The 13,280-nt window shown below is 45.0% G+C and overlaps 1 protein-coding gene across 2 annotated transcripts in view; it reads right to left on the bottom strand.

Annotated features, from left to right (window-relative positions):
* mcu (mitochondrial calcium uniporter) overlaps window positions 1-13,280 on the bottom strand; it is a 70,990-nt gene that overhangs the window by 35,017 nt on the left and 22,693 nt on the right. Inside the window, exon 1 of one of the 2 annotated variants that reach the window (XM_029119877.2) lies at window positions 1,444-1,653. The exons of the other annotated variant lie outside the window; for it this stretch is intronic. Within the exon in view, the coding sequence (XP_028975710.1) occupies window positions 1,444-1,452 (9 nt within the window). The 5' untranslated portion in view covers window positions 1,453-1,653. Of the gene's footprint in view, window positions 1-1,443; window positions 1,654-13,280 lie in introns of those variants that run through there. 2 annotated transcript variants of the gene reach the window in all.

Here is a 13,280-nt window from a genome sequence, read left to right as displayed (position 1 = left end):
ACCCAGCGTTGAAAGAGTGGCGTCACGGCAACATTGAGATCTTAAACTCGCCATGCCAGGAGAGTGGCTCCGCTATGCGGGCCACACAGAGGCTAAAAAGTACTCACCTCCTTTCCCTTCCCCTCTTTATTTGCAACTATTTCGGAAACAATTAGAACATTTTATTTTTCACGCTGATAAATATGGACATATTTTGATTTCACGCTGCAACACAAAATGTGGAGAAATCCAAGAGGGGTGAATGCTACTGACAGCCACTTTATGTTTCCCGGGTCCTGGAGATGATGTGCTAGCTTCTATCCACAGGGATCCTATTCTAACCCAGGGTTAAATATCCTATCAGTGCTGGGACAACCAGCCTGTGTCAAGGGATGGCTTGGTCGGTTTCTGCTGATTAGCACAGGTAGGGCACTAACCCCGGAGGACCGCCACGGCCCATCTGCTCCCTGAACATTACCACAGCAACCAAACCACCACCGCTAGATACCTCCCTAGGCAACCACGACTCAGGACATTATAGATGAGAAGTCCTGAGTGGCTCAGCTGGTACAGGTTGGCGCTAGTGCTGCCAGGGTTGTGGGTTTAATTCTAAAGCGGGACAAACAGAAAACAATTATGAACCTATCTAAATCCACCAGACGATGCTCTGGTTAATAGGGCCTGCTAACTAAGATGTCAAATATCCCTAACCGCCTCATGCAAGGTGAAACACTACCTGGCCTGTAGTCGCTGGGGAATACACTCTCACGTCTATGTAAATCAAAGGAGTCAGACATAGGGTCTTCTACTCCATACCTAAAGAACAGAATTCAGACTTACAATCGTCTACTCTATACCCGTGCAAGATAAGTCATTGCACTAATGCCTGTTAACACTGCATGGCGAAAATTCCTCCACACTGGACTCGGGACACAAATACATCCACCAGTTCATTGGACTCTAGAGAAGCAGACGAAATGACAGACCATCCCATTAGCCACGACCCAAGCCCCTAAGGTATCGGATAGACAGTTGTGTGTGATTAGCTTGGCAGGCAACAACAGATACACCGAGTGCCGCGTCCGTCGCTCTGGTGGAAACTAGAGTTTACTGACTACAGTAGGTCTGTGTGTGTCACGTCAGTGTCACGCGCACCAATGGCAATTTAGCAAGTGCAAGCATCTTATCGATTACTTAAGGTGCGAAATGTGAATATGGCAATGACGGTAAATGCTAGTCAACTAGTCCCTGTCTAACGGTGTAAGAGATGTGGCGGCTACACTTACTGACAGTGTGATATGCCACATGGATAGCGGTCGAATTATGCTGGCATGTGCTAACACTGTGGGCGAAGCCCAGTAAACACATCTTTCTCTCTGCGTCATGAGCGTATGGAAATTCAACACCACAGCTGTCACCCCCCAAAAGAAAGTAAAATGAACCCTGTATATCACACGTACACACCGTGGTCATGCGGTCCTGTCCAGCCTTCTCACGTAGCCTCTCTTCATCGCCCTTCACTGCGTGTTAAAACGTCTCCGATTGACACGGTCAACTCAGCGCCATTCAATCCAGACACACGATACATGCCATGCGCAGTGCCGAGGCCAAAAGACACCTGCTCCTCACTGTGGCTCAGTCAGCACATGCCTCTGCTAGCATGACCAACGTGTGGTTAGCCGGTTACAGCTAGGATGACCAACATTTTGCTAGCCAGTTAACAGCTATCATGATCAACATGTTGTTAGCTGGTTAAAGCTTGAATTATAAATATGTTGTTAGCTCATTAAAAATACAATGTAGGTGTTTTGCAAATAAAATATTTGTTTATTAAACCTTCCCATTTTAGACAGTGCCACCTTTACAGCCAGTACCCCAAAATCACAGAATTAATCTTTGAAAAAAGTTTTAGTTATTTAAAATCATCCAAAGCACCTGATAGGTATACTTAAGGTAACTGGGTATAACAACATCTGAGTGCATTTTTTATTGTCTTAAACCAGAGTTTAAAAAAAAGACAGCTGATAGGAACAGACAAAGGGACCCAGAGACAGAGAGGGACACAGACAGAGAGAGTTAGGTACAGAGGAACAAAGTGAATGAGGAACAGACAGACAAAGAGCGAGACAGGAACAGACAGAGAGAAAGAGTGACAGAGAGACAGGACAGGCAGACAGAGAGAGAGAGAGAGACAAGGACAGGCAGACAGAGAGAGAGAGAGAGACAAGAACAGGCAGACAGAGAGAGAGAGAGAGACAAGAACAGGCAGACAGAGAGAGAGAGAGAGACAAGAACAGGCAGACAGAGAGAGAGACAAGAACAGGCAGACAGAGAGAGAGAGAGACAAGAACAGGCAGACAGAGAGAGAGAGAGAGAGACAAGAACAGGCAGACAGAGAGAGAGAGAGAGAGAGACAAGAACAGGCAGACAGAGAGAGAGAGAGAGAGAGACAAGAACAGGCAGACAGAGAGAGAGAGAGAGAGAGACAAGAACAGGCAGACAGAGAGAGAGAGAGAGAGACAAGAACATGCAGACAGAGAGAGAGAGACAAGAACAGGCAGACAGAGAGAGAGAGACAAGAACAGGCAGACAGAGAGAGAGAGACAAGAACAGGCAGACAGAGAGAGAGAGACAAGAAAATGCAGACAGAGAGAGAGGGGGACAGAGCGTGAAACAGAAAGGGGCTAGTGGAATGGCCAGAGAGCTGTTAGCACTGTGTGACAGTGTCCTGCCCTCTTAAATGATTCAAGTCTGAAACCAGAAGTGGACAGATGGTGAATGAAACCCACAATGACAGGACACAACACACACAGGCTGGTTTTAACACGGTTACACCTTTTCCACACCTCTACGTAAGTCTTTCTGGTTTGGTCCATTTCAGGTCTTCTTTTTTCTCCCTCTCTCCTCCCAATTACCTGCCCATTTCTGTCCTCCCTCCCTCACCCGTCTAGGAAAAGGGAGCATACAAGCCATATGTTCATAGGAGAGGACTGAGGAAAGAAAGGACAGGAAGGAGAGATTAAAAGGAAAAGACATGGCCAACACTAAAGTGTACATTATTGAATTCAGAAGGAAAACTACATTTTTATTTTGTAGAGATAGAGGTAGAGAAAGGTAGAGGTGGGTAATATCTACATTAATGAGCTAGCGATATTGTTGGAACAATCTGCAGCCCCTGGCCTCACCCTAAACAACAAAGAAGTAAAATTCCTGCTCTATGCAGACGATCTTGTGTTGCTGTCACCCACAGAGCAGGGTCTACAGCCACATCTGGATCTGCTGGAGCAATTCTGTCAGAACTGGGCCCTGACAGTAAACTTATAAAAACCTAAAATAATGATCTTCCAGAAAAAGCCCAGATCTCAAGAAAGCAGACATATGTTTACTCTAGGAACCACCACACTGGACCACACCCTATCCTACGAATAGGGATTTTGGCCCTGGGAGTCAAAATCTGTCCCTCTGGAAGATTTGGTCTGGCAGTGAACGCGCTAAAGGAGAAGGTCTGTAGAGCCTTTTTTGCAATTAGAAGGAAATTCCACAAAATACACATACCAATTAGAATCTGGACTAAAATATTTGATAGCATAATTGCACCAATAGCGCTATATGGAAGTGAAGTGTGGGGTCCACTCAGTCAGCATGACGACACGAGATGGGACAAGCATCCAATAGAAGTCCTACATGCTGAATTCTGCAGAACTATTTTGAATATACAAAGAAGAACACCCACCAATGCATGCAGGGCAGAATTAGGACGCTATCCTTCAATAATAAACATCAAGAAAAGAACACTAACATTTTGGATACATCTTAAATCAGGTCATGAGAGTTACTAACCAACTAACACCTAACATCGTTCCATCTCAGATCAGCACTGCTTCACAATCACAAATCAGAGTGAACCAAATTGTTAAACAAACCAAAAAGGCCAATCTGGAACATTGGAACAATCAAACCAAAACACAAAACAAACTAAGCTGCTATCAGAGATTATGAATTGGCTGAATATCTTTTTACTGTCAAAGATATAAAGCAGAGACAGATCCTGACCAAGTACAGGCTCAGCGACCACAGCCTAGCCATTGAACAAGGTAGGCACAAAAAAACCCTGGTTACCAAAAGAATCCAGAACATGTGGTCACTGTACGACAGGTGAGGTAAAGACAGATGCACTTTCTACTACACTGCCAACACTACACAAAAACCAGACAGCATTTCTACACTGCCAACAATACACAAAAACCAGACAGCATTTCTTTAATAAATTGGAAACACTGGTGCCATCATTCACCACGCTTTCCGACGAGGAAAAGATGTCGATGCTCTTAGGGGAGCTGGACGCTTCCTAGGAGATGCCTCAAAATAAGGGATGACCTGTGACCTGCCGTGAACTCTTACATTTTATTTATTAATTTTCACTTTTATTGTTACTATTCACCTCAATGTTTTTGTTGTTGCTACGGCTTTCAGACGATAACGGTCATTTCTGTTCTCAGTGTTGTTACTGTGAGGTTGTCTATTGTTGGTGTCCCTCTAACTTCAGCAATACGATCGTAACGACGGTCATTTGTTTATTTGCAGCGGTTGTTGTCCCACTCTGAGCATTTTGTTATTGCTGAATATTTCTGACAATGCTGGTTATTGTTGTTCTCGATGTCACCTTGAATGGTGCTGCTACTGTAGTCTCCTGCTGTTATTGTACCCCTAGCTTTGGCAAAACAGTTGTAATAACTGTCATGCTTATAAAGCTGAACTGAACTGAATTGAGAGTGAGTGAGTGAGTGAGTGAGAGAGAGCGTTTTGTAAAATGAAATTTCCACCTCATTAAGTATGCATGTGACCCAGGGAAAAGGCCCATCCAGGCAGGGTTGCGTGACTGTTCTGCGTGAATGACGCTGAAGGTTTCTGTTGAGGAGGTTTCTGTGTTGTGGGGGTTCCCTGAACGGATATCCCAAGCTGCTTTAGACTGTAACTAGGTGGTAGTTCAACGCATAGCTGCAGAGTATTGTTATGTACTCAGCGATGCTAAGCTTGTAGAATGAGATACCATACACACTGTTGATCGAACACACCCACACCTTTCCCAATATTATCGTATTTTCCCAAGTGATTCCTTGTGAACTCCAAGGACAGACACACGCACACAAACACTTGCCCACCTACACTGACAAATACACACAACTATGTAGAAAAATACACACACATGCTTGGGCCCACACTCTCCTTTAATACATTATTTAGATTCACAATTAAAACGTAAATTTCTCAAGAACCAGAAGAGCTGAACCAGAAGAGCTGGTTCAGGGCGCCACCTTCAGGGCTGCGTTGGATGGGGCATCATAGACTGCCAAGCATCCACACCACCTGCCGGCACCTATGTTCCACACCACCTGCCGGCACCTATGTTCCACACCACCTGCCGGCACCTATGTTCCACACCACCTGCCGGCACCTATGTTCCACACCACCTGCCGGCACCTATGTTCCACACCACCTGCCGGCACCTATGTTCCACACCACCTGCCGGCACCTATGTTCCACACCACCTGCCGGCACCTATGTTCCACACCACCTGCCGGCACCTATGTTCCATGCTGTCCAAGCCTGCTGTGAGGGATCGTCCCATAAGGGCCGATAAAAGGGACATCCCACTCCCGGAATGAAGACCTTCCTCTGACCTCCCCCAGAACAACAATAACAACAACAACAACAACAACACTGAGATAATTCAGCCTGAAAAAACATTTGGTCATCAAGCCAGAATGTTTGGCCACGTATCGCCCCGGCAGCTATGAGCACAACGAGTTGGTCGTGTCAGATGACGTACACGTCCTTGTATGAGTCACTAACAACGTGCACAACACACTCTGTTGTATCCACCACACACAGTCCATTCTAGGTCGTAGCAGTGGGGGTTTTGCTGGAGGCTGGAGGAAGGGACGGCTGGCAACTGCAGTGCTGCAAGGTTCTCTCCAACTGGCCCCCTGTACAGACGTGAGTACACCCCTCACAGTTTGGCAAATATTTGATTATCTTTTCATGTGACAACACTGAAGAAATGTAAAGTAGTGAGTGTACAGCTTGTATAACAGTGTGCATTTCCTGTCCCTTCAAAATAACTCAACACACAGCCATTAATGTCTAAACCGCTGGCAACAAAAGTGAGTACACCACAAAGTGAAAATGTCCAAATTGGGCCCAAAGTGTCAATATTTTGTGTGGCCACCATTATTTTCCAGCACTGCCTTAACCCTCTTGGGCAGGGGGTTCACCAGAGCTTCACAGGTTGCCACTGGAGTCCTCTTCCACTCCTCCATGACGACATCACGGAGTTGGTGGATGTTAGAGACCTTGCGCTCCTCCACCTTCCATGTGAGGATGCCCCAAAGAAGCCTAATAGGGTTTAGGTCTGGAGACATGCTTGGCCAGTCCATCACCTTTACCCTCAGTTTCTTTAGCAAGTGGTCGTCTTGGAGGTGTGTTTGGGGTTGTTATCATGTTGGAATACTGCCCTGCGGCCCAGTGCTTCAGTATGTCACAGTACATGTTGGCATTCATGGTTCCCTCAATGAACTGTAGCTCCCCAGTGCCGGCAGCACTCATGCAGCCCCAGACCATGACACTTCCACCACCATGCTTGACTGTAGGCAAGACACACTTGCCTTTGTATTCCTCACCTGGTTGCCGCCACACACACTTGACACCATCTGAACCAAATACGGTTATCTTGGTCTCATCAGACCACACTTAGTCTGCTTGTCTTCAGCAAACTGTTTGCGGGCTTTCTTGTGCATCATCTTTAGAAGAGGCTTCCTTCTGGGACGACAGCCATGCAGACCAATTTGATGCAGTGTGCGGCGTATGGTCTGAGCACTGACAGGCTGAACCCCCACCCCTTCAACCTCTACAGCAATGCTGGCAGCACTCATATGTCTATTTCCCAAAGACAACCTCTGGATATGACACTGAGCATGTGCACTCAACTTCTTTGGTCGACCATGGCGAGGCCTGTTCTGAGTGGAACCTATCCTCTTAAACCGCTGTATGGTCTTGGCCACTGTGCTGCAGCTCAGTTTCAGAGTCTTGGCAATCTTCTTATAGCCTTGGCCATCTTTATGTAGAGCAACAATTCTTGTTTTCAAATCATCAGAGAGTTATTTGCCATGAGGTGCCATGTTGAACTTCCAGTGACCAGTATGAGGGAGTGTGAGAGCAATATCACCAAATTGAACACACCTGCTTCCCATTCACACCTGAGACCTTGTAACACTAACGAGTCACATGACACCGGAGGGAAAATGGCTAATTGGGCCCAATTTGGAAATTTTCACTTAGGGGTGTACTCACTTTTGTTGCCAGCGGTTTAGACATTAATGGCTGTGTGTTGTGTTATTTTGAGGGGACAGCCAATGTACACTGTTATACAAGCTGTACACTCACTACTTTACATTGTAGCAAAGTGTCATTTCTTGTGTTGTCACATGAAAAGATATAATCAAATATTTGCAAAAATGTGAGGGTTTACTCACTTTTGTGAGATACTGTATAGGGAAGTACTTCTGGTCAGGACCATAAGGTTGCTACGCAAACTCAGGGCACCATCTAGGGCATAGGGGGGAATTCGGGATGCATCCCAATAGCATGAATAAATGGAGGATGGGGGTATAAACTGGCCAAGATACACACTACAGCAAACCTGTCTGTCTGTCCTGCCCAGGCACATCTGTCTGTCTGTCTGTCTGTCTGCCTCTCAGAACCGCCGGCTTCTCAGTTCATCTGCCGGTTTGTCTGTCTGCCAAAGCAATAATCTGCTGTGACTGAAAGGAGGCAGACCTTTTTCAATTCCCAGGCAACCCTCATTTTCTTCCTGTCTCGCACTCGCTTCCTGTCCATCATTCACTGCCTGTATCTCACTGGCAAACCCGTCTCTCACTGGCAAACCCGTCTCTCACTGGCAAACCCGTCTCTCACTCGCTAACCTGTCCATCACTGGCAAACTTGTCCATCACTGGCAAACCCGTCCATCACTGGCAAACCCGTCCATCACTGGCAAACCCGTCCATCACTGGCAAACCCGTCCATCACTGGCAAACCCGTCCATCACTGGCAAACCCGTCCATCACTGGCAAACCCGTCCATCACTCGCTAACCTGTCTTACTCCAAATAAAACGACGTGGTCCCTCCCAATAAAACAACGTGGTCCCTCCCAATAAAACAACGTGGTCCCTCCCAATAAAACCGCCAGATCCCTCCCAATAAAACCCGCCAGATCCCTCCCAATAAAAACCGCCAGATCCCTCCCAATAAAAACCGCCAGATCCCTCCCAATAAAAACCGCCAGATCCCTCCCAATAAAAACCGCCAGATCTCTCCCAATAAAACTGCCAGATCTCTCCCAATAAAACCGCCAGATCTCTCCCAATAAAACCGCCAGATCTCTCCCAATAAAACCGCCAGATCTCTCCCAATAAAACCGCCAGATCTCTCCCTAAAAAACCAACAGTTCCCTACCAAAAAACCACCTGGGCCCTCCTAAAAAACCACCTGGTCACTCTGAATAAGGCCAACTTCCAATGGTTGTGGGCTTGTATACAGTGACCTAAACAGCCTGGGGAGACGGTTAACTATCTTTGTAAAATATCTGTGTGCAGACTGGATAAGGCTCCACGATGCCAACAAAGCAACTGGAGATGAAAACAGAGGAGGAGAGGAGAGAGGGAGACTCACCGGAGGGAATACAGAGGGAGCTCACGATTCACTTATATGGTCATTCGTTGGTGAGAACAGACAGAAAAACAAAATGTTTCTATGGAGTTAGGTCTCTCTCTCTCTCTTTTTCTCTCTCTCTCTCACAGACTGTGGAGATAAAGATAATGTTCAGAAGAGGAGCGCTATGGTGTGGGTGTCAGGGGGCGGAACAGAATGAGATAAAGAACCGGGAGAGTGACCGGGAGAGACAGAGCGAGACAAAGAGACAGAGCGAGACAAAGAGACAGAGAGAGACAAAGAGAGGATACAGTTAGAGGGGTTTTGCAGCCGGCTGGAAAATGAATAAGAACTCTGGCAGCATGGGGTTATAACATTGGCCAGAGTCACAGAATTCATATTGCAGTTCAATAATACGCCAAACTGTTTTGCTGTAATGTTCAGTACCTCGTGGAAATGTTTTACTGTTCTGTCCAGTATCACGCCGAATAGTTTTACTGTGCTGTCCAATATTGCGCCAAATTGTTTAACTGTGCTGTCCCGTGCTCTTGCCTACAGTTACTTACAGTAGTGAGTAAATACATTTACATATTGTTAAATGTTATACCTACACAACTCCTGTGGATTGGCCATCTGGTATCACCGCTTCACTCAAGAACCAGGGAACAGTAGACAAAAACCAGAGAATGAAATAAGCACTACGGAACCATTCCAACCTCTTTACAGTGGGATGGAAACATTACGTTTTGGAGTGCCTGGTAATCCTCTCCAAATGGCATTTTCAAAAAGGGATTATATTTTGACTGCGTGTTGTTTCTTTATTTTGTAGGGTGGCTACGTTTGAGTCTAGACACCAAACACGTGCTTGCTGATGTGAATTATTTAGAACTCACCATTGCACTCCAGTGTGTAGCCTACTTCAGCAACACGGATTCACCCAGTCTCTCAAATAGCTGCTGTCTGGAGAATTGCACGCCAAACGACACACTAATTTGGGTCCTTACTCAACTTTGACCAAATGTGTAGTTCGCAGTCGTAAGGCAAAATAGCTGAAAACAACCCTAACACCTCTTCAGGATGACAGTTGAATATTTTCTTCTTTAAGGAAGTAAACGGGTATGACCAGATAAAGGATATTTAACTAATGAAATCTTCCTTGTATGGAGACATGGCCTTTTTCCATAACCTCACTGGAAGAAAAACAACATATAATCATTTCTTTAAACGTGTCTTGCTGCGAGCAGGAAACAAGTTCTTGACAAACCAGACATTTTACATATCTTTGTGAAGGTAGTGAGGCCTAGCCCTGAATTATCTTGTAAACCTTTCAGCTAACCACATCGGACCATTCTAATCTTAAAAGCTGCAACCTGCAGTTGCCCAATATGTCTGTGTGTGATATCAGACCTGACAGTTCCTGCATTAGCAAGCCATACACACGGTCCGCTGAACATGCATCTTACTTTTACAGATGTTCGGTCTAAATCCAGTGGTCCTGACAACATGGTGAAAGCAACATTCATCAAAATAGGGAGTGGATCCCTCTGCCTAAGACCCAGTGTCTAAATCCGGAGAATCACATTAACCAACTCCGTCGCGTCGGAGCAACATTCAAATGACATTCTACGGACACCACAACCATAATCATCTCATAATTATTCCAAGTTCCAGAATTCCCGCTCTAGTGATCTGATTCCTGATAATGAGACATGATGTGATATGAACAGGGTTTGAGTTGACGCTGCATGAAACCTCTACACGCCGCGTCTAATATACCTTTATAGGAGCAAACTAGTTCGGCCTCCTCCTTGGGCACTGGTGGCCTGCTTATCCCAACACTGTCTGCTAGTTTTACGGTGTTAGCGGTGGCACTGCCGCCAGGTCAGGCAACGGCCCGAACAGTTGGCTCTTTGTTTGAAGTGGATACAGACACAAAGAGACAGAGTATTAAGCAGATTAAAAAAATATTCTGTACATACTGTAGCTCATAATATACCCTTCAGAATGCTTTCATCCTGCTTAAAAGTTGTGTGTAATCTCAATTTATTATTTATTATAGCTTTTTTCCTCCCCCACTGGCTTTGGTAATGTAAACAAAATGTTTCACATGAAAAAAATTTAATTGAGTGGGATCATCTAACACGCACACAGGCACCTGCACGCACGCGCACGCACGCACACACGCACACACACACACGCACACGCACACAAATGGAAGCACGTTGATGTGGGGTTGCAGAAGTCACCTGACTTCAAAATGTATGCCTCTCTTTTCCTCCATCTCTCTGGATTTCTTCATATTCATCAAAGGCAAATTACTGCTCAGTCAACACCCATGAAAAACATGGCTACAAGTAAATAGCACCAGGAAGTGGCAGAGAAATCTCTCTTCAGAAGACAGCATGGTGCAATTCCCAGACACACAGAAAGACAACAACATTTGAATAAACTTTTTTCATTTTTTTTTTTTTAAAGGTCAGTCCTCGGTCAAATTTTTTTTTAAATAAAAGACTATAAATCAGTCAAGTATTTTAAAGCCCTTTTTACATCAGCAGTTGTCATAAAATGCTTTTACAGATACCCAGCCTGAAACCCCATAGAGCAACCAACAGAGATAATGTACAGTGGCTAGGAAAACTCATCAACTTGTTAATTACTTCCAGTAGAAATGAAGAGGTGGAGAAAGTTCTGTAACACCCTATTGATGGTTCAGCCTTGACTAACTGATGGAGTTGTCACTGAGACCTCTTTGATGAGTAGGATTAATGAGTAATCCTAATGGAGAAGACATCTGATGGCCTGAAACCTGCCACTGTTCAGCCTGAGAAGTATCTCCTCATTTGCCCATAAGAACCAGGCCAGGGACCCACTCTAGAAATCTTGGCAATTTAAACTAGTTGATGGCTGACCTTCACGCAATTGCTTGTAAACTGAATTAATTCAACTTATTGCAATATGGATTCCTACCCTTCTGGGGTAATTTCCAAACAGTATAAAATCGGAACACAGAGAAATTATAACTCAAGTGAAAGGAGCCAGGAGGTTGCATGCTCCAGTTTTGTACAGTACATCAATATTTTACCAGCCCGTAAATAGAAAGACAGCAAGAGAGACACAGAAAGAAAGACAGAGAGAGGAAAGAGCACTCTATGACACCTACAGTACTGGCCAAAGGTTTGGACACACCTACTCATTCGAGAGGAGTTCTTTCTATTTACTACTTTCCGCATTCTAGAATAACAGTATGGAATCATCTGGCTAGTGCTGTGCGTAGAACTACACAACAGCACCAATAAAAAAACAACGCTGTGAACCACTGAGACAAAGCAAGGCCTTCAACTCCGATCAAAGACTTCGTAAGACTTCGATCAGTTCAATCAGGACCCAATTCTCAGAACATTCCAAGAGCTGCCTAAGCAAGCTGGTTGCGGGGATTTTCAAAAACCAAAACCATGACTATGTACAGAGTCAGTAAGCAAAGCCTCGCCATCTAGAGAGGCTGCCATAGGCAGGACTTGTTCTGAGGAAAACAGGCTGTGCACACTGCCCACAAAATGAGGTCGAAACAGAGCCCGTACTTCCTAAACTGACAAATATATGACCACACTGTCGACACACATTGACAGATAAAAAAAACCCACAAATAATTTGAAAAACAAATCAGACACCAATAAGCTCTCAAACCAATAAGCTCTCAGGTCTGTTCGATGGAGTACCTCAGTGTCCAACAAGGAAAACAAGACGTGACCCGTTGCCATTAGAAACTGGCTAACAGTGTAGCTCAAAAAACACCATAGAGAATATTTGTTAGTATATTTCCCTTCCCCTTTCATATTCACACACTGTAGGAAGCAAATAATATAACCACTGCATTAAGAATATCTCATTATTATCTTTATTTGTGTGTTCATGACCTGATGAGTTTTCGGGTTAATTGGCTATTTTGTAGTTGAAAAGACAGGGAACTTGTTCAACACTGCACTGCTGACACATTTTCCTTATTTGCATTGGTAACGTAAAGGTTTGCCATGTTAAAAAAGCCCTATTTAACAAATGTTTTGTTGTTAGAGAGAAAGAGAGAGAGAGATATGCAGGGAGATAGACGATCACTGTGTATTTTCCTTGCAAGACAGACTGCTTTGTCTTGGTCAAACTACAAATAAGGATGGAGAACTCTGAAAGAGACAGTAGATATCCTAAAAAGGGGTGAGAATGTGGGTTTTGAGTGTGAGAGTGTGAGAGTGTGAGAGTGTGAGAGGGAGTGCGACAGATGGACAACCTTCACTGTAACAGAAAGAAAGGACTTCCTACTTGTGTGAGTTAGAAGAGCGTTACCACAGCAACTCCCCGGCTGCTTTTTGGTTGGCTCTGAAAAGGTCAGGGATACTGTACATAAACACACATCTTCCACTCTCCACCCCCCCCTCCTCCTCCTCCCGTTGATAGACTAGCCCATGCCCCCTCCCACACTTGCCTAAATTAGTTTATTTGTTGTCGAGTCACACGCTGCTACATCACAAGTTCTGCCTCGGGCTGACAACAAAGACAGACACTGTGAAGAAATTGCTTCTAAAGGGAGAAGGCTTTTCTT

Source organism: Esox lucius, chromosome 5 (genome assembly GCF_011004845.1).
Source record: "Esox lucius isolate fEsoLuc1 chromosome 5, fEsoLuc1.pri, whole genome shotgun sequence".
Classification (NCBI taxonomy): domain Eukaryota; kingdom Metazoa; phylum Chordata; class Actinopteri; order Esociformes; family Esocidae; genus Esox; species Esox lucius.
This window is presented reverse-complemented; position numbering and strand designations above follow the sequence as displayed.